Raw genomic sequence first — 17825 nt, 5'->3', positions numbered from 1 at the left:
TGCTCCTCTGGGGAGAGATAACTGTAACCCTGTCACATTCCATTCTTCCTTGAGACTGGCTCTCTGTCCCCCCTCTCCTGCCATAAATGACAGGAGGCCCACGGAATTCATCCAAATAAAACATGGTAGTCCTTGGATACTGAGGATGGGGCCACTGCCTTTTTTTCAAATCAATTCCTCTAATATTTTTTTTAAGATTTTTTTTTAAATTTATTTGACAGAGATTACAAGTAGGCAAAGAAGCAGGCAGAGAGAGAAGAAGGGAAGCAGGCCCCCTGCTGAGCAGAGAGCCCGATGTGGGACTCGATCCCAGGACCCTGAGATCATGACCTGAGCTGAAGGCAACGGCTTAACCCACTGAGCCACCCAGGCGCCCAATTCCTCTAATATTTACTGAATTTCTACTATGTTTATATTATAGGGCATATAAAAAGTTAAGGATATGACTAATATACAACTCTTTCTTCAAGAACCTTATGCTTGCTGAGGCACTTCAGTCTCTAAACAATAAGACTATTATAAAATAATTTAGTTTCTAGGTTAGTGGCTCACAAGCCCCTTGAGGTTCCCAGGCCCTCTATGAGAATCTGATATTAACTATGGATCTGCTCCCCAGAAAAACCTACATATTTTTGCACCTATTCAGGAAGATTACTGGATCTCGTAAAACCCACCTACTGACCATGAGTTAAGAAGCTCTATTCTGAGAGCCTCACTGTGTACCTCTACACAAAAATTCTCTGAAAAACCAAAGTTGAGAGAAATACTAATTATCCCTTTGCTTTGATGCAAAATGAATAAACTTTAAAAACTACATGCTGCTCCATGTTAAGAAACTGGAAAGTAAAGAAACTGCTTTCTCCAATATCATCTGAATGTCCCTTCTACAAAGACTTGTGTTCTCATATCTAATTTTTGTGTGTACATTATTACATAAGAATATATTATTTGCATTCAGTTTCTGAATATATATATGTATATAAATTCAGTTTCTCACATATCAAGTTTACATTCACAAGGATAAACTTGATTAAAAGCAAAAAAAAACAGGCTTATCTAATGAATTACTCTATTTCAATTTTTTTAATTAATTAATTTTTTTTACCTAGTTTGAAATGCTGTTTCTAAGGCTTTGATCCTGAAGAGAATAAGTGATTAAGAGGAGCTGATAATACTGCAGCATGAGCACTTGGCTCCTCTCTACTGAAAAAACTATTTAGATCTTTTGGAATTTAATTTCTTAATAAAAAAGTATAATAGTAACAAAATTCCTACAGAAGTGGGAAACTGTACAATCAATACTGAGGTGTCATAAATTATTTCTTAAAGCTTTGAATAAATCAGAATAAACATACAGCAAGCTCTTCAATACACTGTTATTTGTTATGTTATAATGTTTTTAAAAACTGGCTCTCTTGTTACATATTCTTAAGGAAATAAATGGACTGACATACTCCTGAGTATACTAGCAAAGTGGACAAAATGATAAAGAAAACTAGGTAAAAGGAAAGAAAAGAAAAGAGGTTCCATTTAATTTTTTTTTTTAAAAGATTTTATTTATTTGACAGAGAGAGATCACAAGTAGGCAGAGAGGCAGGCAGAGAGAGAGAGAGGAGGAAGCAGACTCCCCGCCGAGCAGAGAGCCCGATGCAGGACTGGATCTCAGGACCCTGAGATCATGACCTGCGCCGAAGGCAGCGGCTTAACCCACTGAGCCAACCAGGCGCCCCTCCATTTAATTTTTTTAAAACCTTGTAAATAAATACTGTTATAATTCAATTTGCTGCTTTGCTAATGTTAGGTTAAGAAAGTTACATAGAAGGAAATGTGACTTGGAGATTGGAAAAAAGAGATTTGGATTTCTTATTTGTTACTAGTTTTTTTGTATTTTATTTTATTTTTTTTTAAAGATTTTATTTATTTATTTGACAGAGCAAGAGACAGCGAGAGAGGGAATACAAGCAGAGGGAGTCGGAGAGGGAGAAGCAGGCTTCCTGCCGAGCAGGGAACCCCATGTGGGGCCTGATCCCAGGACCCCCGGATCACAACCTGAGCCACGCAGGCACCCCTTGTTACCAGTATTTTAAATAGATTAGAAATAACAAATTGTTAGCAAATAAGCACAAAAGTCTGGAGCAGGGAAAAAATTGATTATTTATAGAACAAACATAAAATCTAAAACATCAGTTTATTCAATTTTTCCTTGAAAATGTAGAACAGGCCAACCCAACCACAACCTCAACAAGTACTGTGGGGCAGTACAGCTCAAGTTTAAAGGGACCTCATGCTAGTGCTAGGTAAATTCTGATTAAAAAGAGAAAAATCCATTAAAGAAGAGCCCATTTTATTACATGACAGGGATAAACACCTTCATCATGACAGATCTGTATGGCTCTTAAAAGAATATGGTTCTTTTAGGGGGCACATTTGCAAACAAATGAAGAAGCTGAGTCTTTTTTTTTTTTTTGGAGAGACCTAGGGGAACAAAAGAAAGACGAGATAGGATATATAACAAAGACTTCAGGTTCAATGCCAATGAGGACTATTAAGACATCTATTCTGAGTGTTGAAAATAAACCCTGACGTTAGCAAAGGTACATGTGAGGTGAGCTGCATCATATATGATACCCTTCTCTTCAATAACATCATCTAAATAAAGCAAGACATACTGAAGGGATCAGTGTGAGCAAACACATACCACAGGCTGTTTTGTGATGTCCACCAAGTCCTTAAGATTATAATACTGATGTTTCTCAAATGCCGAAAATAGCATGTCCAAAACGTGTTGTTTATCAGCTCGAGCCCGTTTTCCATCTTCTTTCTTTTTCCTTTCATATTCAATCTAGGTGCAAACAGAAAAATAAAGGCATCAATCCAACATGCTCACTCTGAAATAAATACCCTGCTGAGCAGGGAGCACGATGTGGGACTCGATCCGATGTGGGACTCGATCCGGAGACTCCGGGATCATGACCTGAGGCAAAGGTAGTTGCTTAACCAACTGAGCCACCCAGGGACCCCCCTTCATTCTTTTCTAAGGCTTTATTAATGTCTTCATTTGCTTCCAAATAGCCTTTGTTTGCCAAATTAGAACAATTCAGTGTGGCTACTGAGTCAGAAAGTCCAACTTGCAGTTTCTTTTGTTTTTGATTATCTCAAATACAGTAAAATAGCTTCTCTGACAGATGCAGTTTGGTAGGTGACATCTTTCAAAATTGAAGTTTTTCAGGACAGACAGGGAATTAAAAGGCAGACTGGTTACAGAAGAGGTTCTCTAGGAAGTGCAAAGTTTGAGAAGCACTGGTAAAAGGAAAAGAACGTGGACAGTGAGGCCTTTTCTCTTCCCAGCTCTGTGTGACCTTGAGCTTGTTTCTTCTCCTATAACATGAAGTAAACTTACCAACAGGAAAGGGTGAATTTATACTCAGTACTCAGGCACAAGCAAACTGTTTTTCCAAAAATCTCCATTTTACCTTAAAAATTCATGTGAACTCTAAATTCACCTACATAATATACCTTTATTTGTAATACAAAAATAAAACCTCTCATTCAAATACAAATGACACTCTAGGAGCAAGTGGTATGTTTGTCCTGTAGTTTTGTGTACCTCTATGTACCCCAGTTTGAAAGCAATGGCACTAAAAGAAAGTATAAATTCTCTCCTACAGAGAGTTCTGATCCAGGGATTTGATCACTTGAAAAAAATATTACATTTTATTAGTTGGCCTACTGAATGGGAGAAGATATTTACAAATTATATATTCAATAAGGAGTTAATACCCAAAACCTATATAGAACTTTTACAACTTAACACCAAAACTCTCCACCCAAATCTGATTAAAAAATGGGAAGGGGACCTGAGTAGACATTATCCTAAGAACAAACACAAGGCCAACAAACACAAGAAAAGATGCTCAACATCACTGGTCATCAGAGAAATACAAACAAAAACCACAATGAGGTATCACCTTATACCTGTCAGAATGGTTAAAATCAAAGACGCAAGAAATAACAAGTGTTGGCAGGGATGCAGAGAAAAGGGAACTCTCAGGCATTGGTGGTGGGAATGTCAATTACTGTGTCAATTACTACAAATACTGTGAAAAAAGGCATGGAGGTTCCTCAAAAATTAAAAAATAGAAATACCATATGATCCAGTAATTCCACTACTGGTTATTTACCCAAAGAAACTGAAAACACTAAATTAAAAAAATGCATCTCTATGTTTATTGCAGAATTATTTATAATAGCCAAGATATGGAAGCAACTTAAGAGACCATCAGTAGACAAATGGTTAAGAAAATGTGGTGTGCATGCGCAAGCACAAATGGAATATTATGCAGCCATTAAAAGGATGAGATTGTGCCATTTGCAACAACACAGATGGACCTTGAAGGCATTACGCTGAGTGAAAAAAATCAGACTGAGAAAGATAAATACCATATGATTCCACTCATGTGGAATTTAAAAAACAAATGAGTAAACAAAAAGAATCAGACCTATAAATACAGGAGAGCAAAATGATGACTTCCAGAGGGAAGAGGGGTGAGAAGAGGGGCAAGATGGGCCAAGGGATGGTGGAAGGCTTTCAGTTATGGAATAAGTCATGGGAATAAAAGGTACAGCACAGGGACCACAGGCAATGATACTGCAGTAGCACTGTATGATGACAGAGGGTAGCTGCCTTTGTGGTGAGCTGAGCACAGCATAATGTACAGAGAAGGTGAATCGCTAGGCTGTGCACCCAAAACTGATGTAACATTGTGTGTCAACGGTATTCAAATAGAACACTTTTTTAAAAAACTTACTCTTCACTGCACACATGCAACTTATATTCACTCCCTTCAGTTGGTTTAGTTTTTAACTTTTAAAGAAACACTTCATTTTGATAAAGCACATTAGAGGAAATACTTATCAACGGCAGCAGCCCACTTCGTACATAAGGCATCCGAAGGCTGGATGAAAGCTGCCGGAGAACAATCTCCTGTGCATCAGAGGGAATTAACTATAATCTAGGGACTAGTTTCAAAAATTAAAAAAAATGAAATTCATTTAAAAATCTACAACTAAATTACTGAATAAATTCCAGCCTGATATAGCAGGCTTACTCTCTATATTTTAACAACAGAGATTTGTTATAAAAGAGATAAAATTTAGTTTCAAACGAAAAATGTATCTTACACATAATCAGACACTTTCAAATTAATGGCACAAGTCACAGACAACAGTGAGTATCCTTCAATGAAGTAAAATTAGGAGATAGGAAAAAAGAACCAACTTGTCTTGATTTTTTGATATGTGCATCTTGGGAGTAAAACTCAAAATCCATTAATCTCAACAGGTTAAGCATGGACTGTGTGCTTGGACTGTGCTAAGATACAGGTGAAATAAGATGGTCTCTTTCAAAAGATATCCCTTTCTTAGGGCTCATATATTAAAATATACAGAGAGGGCCTTGCACATTTTAAAAATAGTAATAGCAGAGCACAGAGCCACCTCTGGATGCTGTGAAAGGTGCTGTGACAAAGGGCTGATAAAGGGCTGTGTTGCTGGGGAGAATGTGGCTGGACTCAAGATTCTCTGGGTGGCAAGCGCATGAAAGAAACAACTATGGACAGCTACAGGGAATTTGTCAGAGAAGAGCAGAGTGACTAGGAGAGTTAGAAGTAAGACCAGAGAAAAGAGAGACCAGAGCAACCCAGGAACAAGGAGAAAATCCAAGTCCTCCCAATGTGGGGAAGAGGGGAAAACAGACAAAAACATGCATTTAGTAAAATACAAAGGCAGGAGCAGAGTGGCTGTCCCGATTCAGTGAGAAAGGAGGATGAAGACTAAAAGGGATGGACTTGAGATTTGTTCAAGAATTTTCTCTCTCAGGGTACCTGGGTGGCTCAGTCGGTTAAAGCCTCTGCCTTCGGCTCCGGTCATGATCCCAGGGTCCTGGGATTGAGCCCCACATCAGACTCTCTGCGTAGCAGGAGCCTGCTTCCCCCCTTACCCTGCCTACTTTGATCTCTGTCAAATAAATAAATAAAATCTTAAAAAAAAAAAAAACAGAACAGAAAACTAGAAGTGGAGTGCCTGGCTGGCTCAGTCGGTAGTGTGCTGACCCCTGATCTCAGGATCATGAGTTCAAGCCCCATGTCAGGTGTGGAACCTAGAAAGAAAGAAAGAAAGAAAGAGAGAGAGAGAGAGAGAAAGAAAGAAAGAAAGAAAGGTAGAGAGAGAGAGAGAGAGAGAGAAAGGAAGGAAGAAATGGATGGAGGGAGGGAGAGCCGGAGGAAGGAAGGGAGAGAGGGAAAGTAAAGGACAGAAGCAAGAGAATAGCTACATCAGGAAGGGAGAAAGTAAGCATGACAGGCCAGGACAAAACCCACAAATCCAAGCAGGAGGGTCTTTGGATTAGATACAGAAATATCATGGAATGCCTTAAGGCATTAATATTTTAAGCCCTGCTTTGCTGACCAATCTCTAAAATATATAGTTTTACTGTTTACAATTATACTTAGTTTGCATCCTGAAACTTCCTTCCACTGTTGCACCTCATTTGAAGAGTTTTCGGTTTTGCATTAAGATGAACAATCCAGAAAAGGTGACTGCTAAAAAACAGAGAAATAGAAAAGTTTGGACTACGAGATGAAGTTGATATAATCTTTTCCTCTAGTCAGGTGTGTGGTAAGAAAAATAAAGGGAGACAGAATCAGATTAAGGAAGGGTGAAGAAAGCCTATAAGTAGTCCCAGAGGCTTAAGTGAGATATGGGACAGAGGCCACCAGTCCTTGAGAAAAATAATACAAAGGAAGTGAGGACCTCGCAGAGGTCCAAGGTTAGGCTTTTGTAGTCAGCATGAGGCCACAGTTGCACGATATTGTGTGTCCTCCCATCCCAGTTTTAATTTATGCTGAGAGAAGGAGGAAGAGTTAAATTCAGGAACCTGGAGAGAAGCGCTGGTATACTCAGCTTCCACCCTTGGTAGACTCTTCCTTGTGCGAAATGCCTGGAGAAGCTAAGAAGATTAATAGGAAAAATGTTTTCAAATACAGACCATCTCCAACTTCCAATGGTTCGATTTCGAATTTTTCAGCTTTATGATGGTGCGAAAGCAACATGCATGCAGTAGGAACCGTAATTTGGTTTTTGAATCTGGATCCCTTCCCGGGCTAGCAATCTGCTGTACAACCCTCTCCCACGGGGCTGCGCAGTGGCCACCAACTGTAGCCTCCCGGTCAGCCGTGCTATCACCCAGCAACAACCCAGACACGGAAACCCATTCTGCTTTACTTTCACAACAGTACTCAATAAATTACAGGACACTGCATTACGGAATGGGGCTTGGTGTCAGACGATATGGCCCAAATGCAGGCTAATGTAAATGCTCTTAACCACATTTCAGATAGGCTGGTTTAAGCTATGGTGTTTTGGTAGGTTAGGTGTATTAAACGCATTTTTGACCGATGATATTTTCAATTTTGACTGAAACCCCACCAAAAACAGGCAGATCTATAAAGAAATCTGTTAATGAAGCCAGATGGCCCACTTCAGAGGGGGCATACCCTCTAACTAGGCAGGGGAAAGAAAAGCCTTCTAAGTGTTTGTTACCAAGTTGTCCCAACCCCAGAACCACATGCCAGATCCGAGAGGGCCTGAATCAAAGGTAAGAATTTAGAATAAGCTGGAAAGGAACTTTGCTTCAATCTCAAAATTACTGTATTCAACATTGGTGCTTCCTTACTTTTCGGGGGAAAGCTGACTAGAAATGTTCTGTGTTAACTGTGTCTGTTGATGGCTCAATTCCTGGGGGGCAGTGCAACCTAACTTTACTTTTGATTAGTGGAATAAAAACACTTAAAAAGTATAATCTGAAAAACCAGGCATATAAAACAATAACAGCAATAATAAATTGGCAATATTATTCCTTATAAGAGAAACTAAAGTACTAGAAATTAAATCCTATATTTACGTAAAAACAAAAGGCAAATGGCAAAATTAAATGTTCTCAGAGCCCATACTACAGGGATAAACTATAGAAAAGACTTTTTAAAAAAATTAATTAATTAATTAAACATATAATGTATTATTTGCTTCTGGGGTACAGGTCTTTGAATCATCAGTCAAAAGATTGTTCTAAAACAAAATTTTTTATAGTACAGCATTAGTTAAATCTTTTTTGATAATGTCCAGGGCAGACTCATAATCTAAATTCTGCTCTGTAATAGCAAGTAGTTCCAGTGGATATATGTATAATTAAAATTATATATACACACATATATATGAATATATGCATAACCATTTAAAAATGGTAATTAAATTATTAATGACTAACTCTATACTCAGGACAAAACTAAGGTCCCGAGGTAGCTTTTCTTTTTAAAACTAAACAGTACAGAAATGGTCATCTTAATACTGTACTTAAAATTTGTACTGCTGATAAAATACATTCTATAAATAAAGTACAAATGATGAACTAGTTCATGAAAGAGAAGACTACAGTGTTATGATAATGTTAATGCTTCTCTTTTTAGCTCTTTTCCCCTTGGCATTTTGTTTTGTACTGCTGTACCAGCATGGTAGGGAAATGATGCTACTCAAAACAGTCACACATCTAACTTGTTAGCAGCCACCACAAAATATTAGTAGGATCGTCACTGGACTAGAAATAGCTATTACGTGAATTTTAATTACCGCTATTATATCTGCCCTAGTGATCATAGATCAACTGCATAATGAGCTGCGCAGAAATAATTGTCAATTCAGAAAGGACTTTAAATTTGGTTTCCAATTAAAAATTTTACAATCCAAAAAAAAAAATATATCTATCACACACAATAATTTTTCTTTCATAACAGAAAACAAATTATTCAAGACTAAAATGCAACTAAATGCTGAAATCCATTGCGGCATGGTATAGAGAGAGTCAACCATCATTACGGAAACCTTAATCACTGACTAAAATTATAAAAGCCGCCCACCGCCAATTAAAATATTGTAATATAGATGTCTGTAAATTTCTAGATTGTTGTTTACAGAAATACTTTGTGTTGTCAAGGCAGTTCTTGTGGAAGCTTTTAACTTTTGAAGGGAGCATGACAGCCTTGAATATCATGGTTTGCATTTAAATTCTTACAAAAGATCCCTCTCACCCTTAATGCTTCTATGACTGCCTAGTGTGTTGCCATCTTTGGGGAGGAAATTAATTCTTAATGAGTCTCTGAGTTCATGGTGTGCAAATTCAAATGGACAAAGCACCTAGCATACTCCTACTAATACTAGGCAAATACTACTGAAAAGCCTTTATGATACAGTCCTGTAGGTATCTATGATAACCTTGAGTCAAATTCCAAATCTATACCTAACTAAAAAACAAAAACAAAAACCACACCACTACAAAAACAAACCCAATAACCTCCGTTCTGAAGACCAACCAAGTTGGCTGCCGCACTGGAGAAAAGAGAGTGTGGATAAAAAAAAAATTTCTCTCTAGTTCCTGGAGATTTACCTCAAGATTTTATGTTATCATTCAACTCCCTCCAACAATAATTTTCTAGTTAAACTCTTCTAATTCCCTATCACGTTCTGACCAAGAGTTCTTGCCAGGAAAAAGAAGGGAAAGATAAATTTTTTTTAAAGCTAGGTAACAGAGAGGATGATAAAGATAAGAAAATATTAATTCTTTTTAAAAACCTTACGTTTGGTGGAAAGAGACTTTCTGGTCTCCTCTCAGGTATCATTTTTGCCACTACCCAATAAGATGGCAAACAGACCTAGGACATTTCCATCTCTGAGTCAGTGGCTGCGTGCTACAATTACCCAGGGAACTTGAAAAATTTTAAAAATACTTGGCCTTCACAGTAGATCAATTAAAATCAAACTCTCAAGGTTATTATTTTTTTTAAAAAAAACTTCTCAGAGAATATATTCATAAATGACACTACAAAGGGCTGATATCCAAGATCTATAAAGAACTCCTCAAATTCAACACACACAAAACAGATCATCACATCAAAATATGGGCAGAAGACGTGAAGAGACCTTTCTCCAAAGAAGATATGCAAATGGCCAACAGACACATGGAAAAATGTTCATTATCATTAGCCATCAGGGAGGTTCAAATTGAAACCACACTGAGATACCACCTTACACCAGTTAGAATGGCCACAATTAAGATAGTAAACAATGTGTGTTGGAGAGGATGTGGAGAAAGGGGAACCCTCTTACACTGTTGGTGGGAATGCACGTTGGTGCAGCCACTTTGGAAAACAGTGTGGAGATTCCTCAAGAAATTAAAAATAGAGCTTCCCTATGACCTAAAATTGCACTCCTGGGTATTTACCCCAAAGATACAGATGTAGTGAAAAGAAGGGCCATCTGTACCCCAAGGTTCATAGCAGCAATGGCCACACTCGCCGAACTGTGTAAAGAGCCAAGATGCCCTTCAACAGATGAATGGATAAAGAAGATATGGTCCATATATACAACGGAGTAAGATGCCTCCATTGGAAAGGATGAATACCCAACTTTTGTATCAACATGACTAGAGGAGATTATGTTGAGTGAAATAAGTCAAGCAGAGAGTGTCAATTAACATATGGTTTCACTTACTTGTGGAGCATAAGGAATAACATGGAGGACATGGGGAGATGGAGAGAAGTGAGTTGGGGGAAATCGGAAGGGGAAATGAACCATGAGAGACTGCGGACTCTGGGAAACAAACTGGGGGTTTTGGAGGGGAGTGGGGTGGGGGGTTGGGTGAGCCTGGTGGTGGGTATTAAGGAGGCATGTACTGCATGGAGCACTGGGTGTGGTGCATAAACAATGAATCTTGGAAGACTGAAAGAAAAGAATAAAATAAAATTACCCAAAAGAAAAAAAAAAGTTTCCAGGATATTTGATATTCAGATTTATTATGCTCCAAGTTAAATCTTTCTGATTAGAAGGCTTATTCTTATTAAAGACAAGCGTAGGATAAGGATATATAGCTTGAATGATTTTTTGCAACTTCAACCAGAATTTTTAAATATTTTAAACCAGAATTTTTATTTGTGTTATATGATTAATAATTAAAAGTAATATGGGGGGGAAAAAAGCTTCTCAAGGGATTCTAGTGTATAGCTAGCACTGGCAAACACATCTAGGTAACAGAAGACAGAATTCCTGATGAGTAAAGTCCTAAGAGCATAAACTACTACATAAGAGAATGCTGTGAAATTTACATATGCTGGATGATGTCCACAAAGCCAACAAAACCACAGAGAGAAGCAAGCACCTTACTTGCAATCAGAGTTGGAAGGAGCTGCAAGGAATCTTACACATCTGCTAACTCTATGTATATCAATTTGTAAACTGTAAAAAGGTACTTCTATATTAACATGCACAGGTATTTTAAAGCACACACAAACAAAAATTTAAAGAGATGGAATAAAAAATAAAACACTATTTTAAGATTAAGTTTTAATTTGTCCAGTTACAAAATACATTTTGGTTTTGTTGTCAAAATACAGCAATTTGCTTTACATTCTGGATGCTTGGTTTTTGTTTTTGCTTTTTTTCTAAAGATTTTATTTGTTTGACAGACAGAGATCACAAGTAGGCAGAGAGGCAGGCAGAGAAAGAGAGAGAGAGAGAGGAGGAGGAAGCAGGCTCCCCGCTGAGCAGAGAGCCCGATGTGGGGTTCCATCCAGGACCCTCGGATCATGACCTGAGCTGAAGAAAGAGGCTTTAACCCACTGAGCCACCCAGGCGCCCCTGGATGCTTTATTTTTAAGTGGATTGCCAACTGGAGTAGCTTTGTACCAGCAACAGCTAATGCGACCTAAGGTCCAACACACAAAAAGGTTAAGGGTCACTATATCAGTTATCTTCAGTAAGCCTTTAGCTCCAGGCCTGGTGGTGATGGCAACAGGGGACCTAAAGGCTACATTTCCAGAAGTCCCTTCCTAGCAGGTTTCCAGCTGGAGTTCTGGCAAAGGGAGAATGAAAGGAGGAGGAAGGGAGATTTTTTCTTTTTGTGTGCATTCTGTATACCTCCTGCGGCAGTAGCTTCCTTACCTCCGGTAACCAACCCCCTTCTCCAGACCTTCCATTTTTGTATTTGCAAAGCATCTGTAACCAATTCCCTATGTTAAATCCCTTTCTGCTTGAAAATCTGGAGTTGTTTTTGTTTCCACAATAGACATTAACTGAATTATCACCTAAAGACAGGGGATGACTGAGATTGCTAATTTCCTTTGGAAGGGCCAAGAGTACTTGTTACATCAGATTACATCATCACTGTTTCCACCTCACACAATGACTGATAAAGAGACCATTTTAGAATAAAAGTATCAGTTTTTCTACTTTCTTGTTCACATATATTTGCTTTATTAATATATTAATTATCTTTATAGTTTCTTTGCAGGAACCTTTAAAACCATTTGTTCCTTTTTGAAGATTGAATTTAGCTAATAATAGTTACTATACTCTATAAACCTCTGAATTTGGCAGGAAACCTAAAAAGCTGAAGGCAAATGAAAACGTGAGGCACTGGAAATACCAATGTCAATCCACCAGTGTTGCAAAATTTCTACTCTTCTGCTGAAAATGGCCGAGTAGCACAGGGGCTGCATAAGGATGCTAGGGTCAATCCACACAGTATTTCTAAAGCTCAATTTCCTTCTTTTATTACATGAAAAACAAGGTAAATACAAGTTCCAATATTTCCCCCCTCAATCAACAGCTCACCTGTAAATCCTACTTTGACAACCTATTATTTCCCAAAGTTTGTTTTTACCACTACAAAAGATGGGGGAAGGGGAATTTAATGTTCAAATGTTTGCAAAATATATGATTAAACAAATTCCAAGGTCCCCAATTTCTATATATTAAAGTGTCCATTTTGAAGAGGACACAATCAGAATCTATAAGTTCTTTTAACACTTAATCTTTTTACACAACTCCTTTTCAAGAAGACTCTCACTAAATTAGTGTTTCTTTCTTTCTTTCTAAAAAGATTTTATTTATTTATTTATTTATTTATTTATTTGAGGGAGAGAGAGAGAGAAGCAGACTCTCCACTGAGAAGGGAGACTGACCCAGGGCTCAATCCCAGGACCCCAGGACCATGACCTGAGCTGAAGGCAGACATTTAACCGACTAAGCCACCCAGGCACCCCAAGATTAGTGTTTCAAAACTTACTTTGGAAAATGCTGGCCTACATGAACCAGTAGTTTCTGAAATATAATGAAGATTCAAGGCAGAAGAAAACCACTTAATGAAACCTAAGCAGTCATATCCCATAGGTAAGGCAAGGTTTTTCAGGGCCAAGCTTTCAAGGAGGGAACATTCTAAAATATAATACTAATCATGTGTTCTTTTTGGTCCAATAAATGCTTTCTGAATGGCAAGGTATGGTAGTATTACATCTCAGATAGTCTGTGAACTAAAGAGATAAATCTGAATATAATGCTTAGAAGAGCTCCATGTACAAAGTGGGGGTTCAAATATTATGAGATGATTACATATATATTCTACATGCAGTTGACCCTTGAACAAGACAGGTTTGCGCTATGTGGATTTTCTAAGTTTACTGTCCCAGCATGGATTTTTTTTCAGTAAACACAATACTTTAAATGTGTTTTCTCTTTCCTTGTAGGAGAGGGTTATTTTCGTAATAATGCTTTTATTTCTAGCTTACTTTATTGTAAGAATATAGTATATAATATATATAACATTCAAAATATGTTAATTGACTGTTTATATTACCAGGAAGGCTTCCAATAAGTTAAGTTTTGGGGGAGTCAAAAGTTATACATGGATTTAACTCTGTGTATGTGTGTGTGTGTGTGTGTGTGTAAGGGGGTGGGGGGTGGGGAGGGCATCAGTGATCCTAACCTCCACATTGTTCAAGGGTCAACTGTGTATGTAAGTTTATCTATGAGCCATAGGTGGGTGGGAAAGGTTTAGGGAGTAAATGCAAGGTGGGTTTTTCTGATCAAATGCAGGGATATAGTTTTATAAATATATATGCCATTTTCTAGCCCTTCTTTCAATTTTTGTAGAAAATTTTTTCCTTACATTTACCCTGAAAATTGTATTCAAAGAACCTCAACAGTTATGATGAAATACCAGGCTTCATGTTTATGTATTTCACCTGGTAAAACTCTGAAAACATTTCAACATCATATTGGATTTACAATTTTATAGAACATCTTGATTATGTAACCTCTAAGTCATTCTTGTTGAATTATGTTGATGTTTCTCAATCTTTTAAAAAATCAAAGCCTCCTTCTGATAAAAGTAACAAAAGCTTTATACTCTTTCTATACTATAATACTGAATATGTTTTGAAAGCTGTGTAGGTGCCTCCATTCATTCTGATACACTACCATAGTGGAAAAAATTCATGAAATGTTTAAATAGTGCCACATGATAGATTATAGTCAATCTTTATTTTTATATAAGCAAAATCTTTCCAAAGATTACTATATGGCTCATTGCTAATAACTACATTAGTATAATGACTCACTAGTGCAATGACAACTTTAATAAAGGTTGATACCATGAACTGCCACTTAATGTTAAAAAGTCTTTGAAGCGGATGATGTAGCGTTACATCCTAATATGGAGTTCAGAATACAACATATTCAAACTTATGTTAGCAGTAAAAAGAAAATATAAAAACATCCTAAAAATATGAAATTTGGAATCTATCTTCTACACCTGCCAACTGGATATAGTGTCAATAACAGTAAGAATATGAACTTACTAGCAAAGTACCAGCTTTGCTTGATTCAAGATAGATTTTCTTTTTGCCTCATCAATGGTGGTAGGAGCTCATGATGGCCCGGTACTAACTCTTTCCCAGCTTCCTTACTTTTCTTATTCCATCAAAAAGGCTTTATTTACTGTCCACTGTAACAACTTGACAATACAACTCACTGTGATGATTCCAACAATTCAAAAAGACTTTATAAGGTAGAAAATTAGGATAAAATCATTCTAACTCCTCTATCATCCAAAAATAATGACCATTAAAGTATTTAATCTTAATTTTGGACATTTGTTTCCAATCTTTGCTTGTCTTAAATAACAGAGAGAAACACTACTGTATATCTATCTACCTTTGGGCCCTGTCTTTCTATGATACATTCTTAGATACAAGACTGCTGGGTCAAAGATATATTCTTTATAGTGCTTTGGACACAAATTACCAAACTCCTCTCCAGAAAGGCTGTATCTCTTTATAGTTTATGGGAAGTATGGCCTTTCTTGTCCTTACTGTGATAAAGCAGCAGCCAAAAAGATAGACTTGGATTATCTGACACTTATTCAGCCTGTCTTCTTCTTAAGTTTACGTTTTCCCTGAAAGCATAACCAGAGACTATAAACCGAAAGTCTGGCTGGATGCAAATGAACTTTAATTTGCTTAATTTACTCCACATAGCACAGCAATTTAAAAAATATTGTTTTTAAGAAGGGGCATGCACACTCCAGTTCACCATAGTCCTTACCATTTTACCTTCTTAAATTTCAGCACTCTGCTCACTGAGGAGGACTGCTTGGCTCTGTAGGCATTTGCTATTTCTCATGTAAAATAACCTTAAGAAACTCAAATTTCATAAAGTGGTCTGACAAATACTAAACTGTGACACCTAAATCGAGATACTTAAGGCCAGTCTTAAAAAGGGATTGTTTCTTCCTAAACACTGTATCGGGTAGAATGTTAAGCAACAAAGTAGGACATAAGATATCAACTGTTAATTGTTACTTGACTTAACTCAGGTTTCACTGTATTTTCAGAAAATCATCACATTTTTCCTTACATTATAGGTATTTCAAGACCCAAAATCCTTAGCCCTTTCAGTACTTCTAATGACCTGCAGCAGCATAGCACAGTGTTGACTAAGAGCGTGGCTCCTAAACCAGACTACCTGGGTTCAACACCTGAATTGGTTAATCACTGGCTGTGCGACCTCAAGTAAGCTAATCTCTCAGGGTCTTAGTTAATTCATCTGTAAAATGAGGATAGTAATGGTAGCTACTTCATAGGGTAAGTGTAAAGACTAAACGCATCATATGAAGCACTCAGCGCACAGCACATAACATGTATATAATATGTGTGTATTGTATATTATAATATATATAGTATATGTAAGATATACTTCAATTAAAAATGGTTTAAAAATATATACAGGCAATCCTCACTTTGCATGATAATGTGAGACCATAAAAATGCCCGTGGAAGTTGAAACTATGCAAAGCAATCTTAATAATCCATGGGAAAGGGGCGCCTGGGTGGCTCAATCATTAAGCGTTTGCCTTCAGCTCAGGTCATGATCCCAGGGTCCTGGGATTGAGGCCCACATTGGGGTCTCTGCTCTGCGGGGAGCCTGCTTCTCCCTCTCCCGCTCCCTCTGCTTGTATTTCCTCTCTCACTGTCTCTCTGTCAAATAAATAAAGTCTTTAAAAAAAAAAAATCAGTGGGAAAAATTACTACTGTTCCAGACTTATAAAATTTCTTGTCAATACATTAAAAATTCCCAGCTATATAGGTATGGAAAAATGAAAAACATATTAAAACTAATATTTATTAAGGACATCGGAATTTAAAACATTAAAAAAATGTTTTAAATTGAAAATGTTTTCATTGAAAAATGAAGTGTTTGATTTCTTTGAAAAATTTATCAAGAGTAGCTTAAACAACAGTTGCCTTCTTCCCATTGTTTAACTTAGGATACAGAGTGAACATCTTCTACCACGCGTGGTAAATCATCATATTCCTTACCCAGTCTAGATAACTCAATCACTTAATAGCAGGTGTGTGACTAAAGTCCTTTTAAAACCTTAGAGTCTACAAAACAGAAAAGAATAAAAATGTAACAGAATGAATAACGACATGAAGACTTACATTATACTGATGATTAGCAACAGGTTTATAATTGGTTGTCACAACTTTGTCCAGTTGTTGTGATAGCCTTACAGGTTTGGAAGATTCTTCTATTTGCAATCTGAAAAACAGAAGGCATTATTAACAAACTTACTCATTTATTAGAGTGAAACCTGAAATGTTATTGCTATAAATCTTCTTACTCAATATTTAATATATAAAAAGTAACCCCCAAAGCTGTATCAACTTTAATACTTTATGAATTTTCTTAAATTATATGGTATAAAACTAATCAAGTCATTACAAAATTCCAATCACTTGATAAGAGATAAAGATAAATAGATAATACGCTGACACTCAGGTCTAATGGTTGCTTTACTGGACAGCACAGATACAGAACATTTCAAGCATTGAAGAAAGTTCTATCGGACAGCACTGGTATAAAACTATTGCAGACCTCCATCTAAACTGAAATATAACTCAAAATACCACCTCTGGGGAAAAGCCATATACATATTACTTTAAATTCTTTTACTAGAACAGGAACTAAAAAGAATTTTCATTTAAAATTCCTTTAAAAAGCACAACTAGCACAACTTGCAGTATAAAAACTACTTTTTTTTTTTTTTAAATTCATTTGAGAAAGAGAAAACTTGAGTGAGGACAGGAGCAGTGGGGAGGGTCACCGCGCGAGGGAGAAGCAGACTCCCCGCTGACCAGGGAGCCTAACGTGGGGCTCGATCCCAGCAGACATTTAACCAACTGAGCCACCCAGGTGCCCCCAGAAAGTACCTATTTTTATAACATTCTTATTTTATTCCTTGCCTGAAGCTAATTATCTATTTCCTTCTGCCTATTTTTAGGTATGTAACACTGAATTACTCAGAAGAATTTAGATACATAGCAATTGCTTTTTTAAATGTAAAAGTTATAAATACTATAAGTTTTGGTTTTGCTGTGATC

The 17825-nt window shown here is 37.0% G+C and overlaps 1 protein-coding gene across 1 annotated transcript in view; it reads right to left on the bottom strand.

Annotated features, from left to right (window-relative positions):
* The window catches only part of GTF2F2 (general transcription factor IIF subunit 2), a 152297-nt gene that overhangs the window by 14096 nt on the left and 120376 nt on the right, over nucleotides 1–17825 (bottom strand). The window contains exons 6-7 of the mRNA XM_059143962.1: nucleotides 16884–16983; nucleotides 2699–2842 (exon numbers count right to left, since the gene is read on the bottom strand). Coding sequence (XP_058999945.1) covers nucleotides 2699–2842; nucleotides 16884–16983 — 244 coding nt within the window. The remainder of the gene's footprint in view (nucleotides 1–2698; nucleotides 2843–16883; nucleotides 16984–17825) is intronic.

This window comes from Mustela lutreola, chromosome 13, assembly GCF_030435805.1.
Source record: "Mustela lutreola isolate mMusLut2 chromosome 13, mMusLut2.pri, whole genome shotgun sequence".
Taxonomy (NCBI): Eukaryota; Metazoa; Chordata; class Mammalia; order Carnivora; family Mustelidae; genus Mustela; species Mustela lutreola.
The sequence above is the reverse complement of the archived record's forward strand: the minus strand, read 5'-3'. Positions and strand labels throughout refer to the sequence as shown.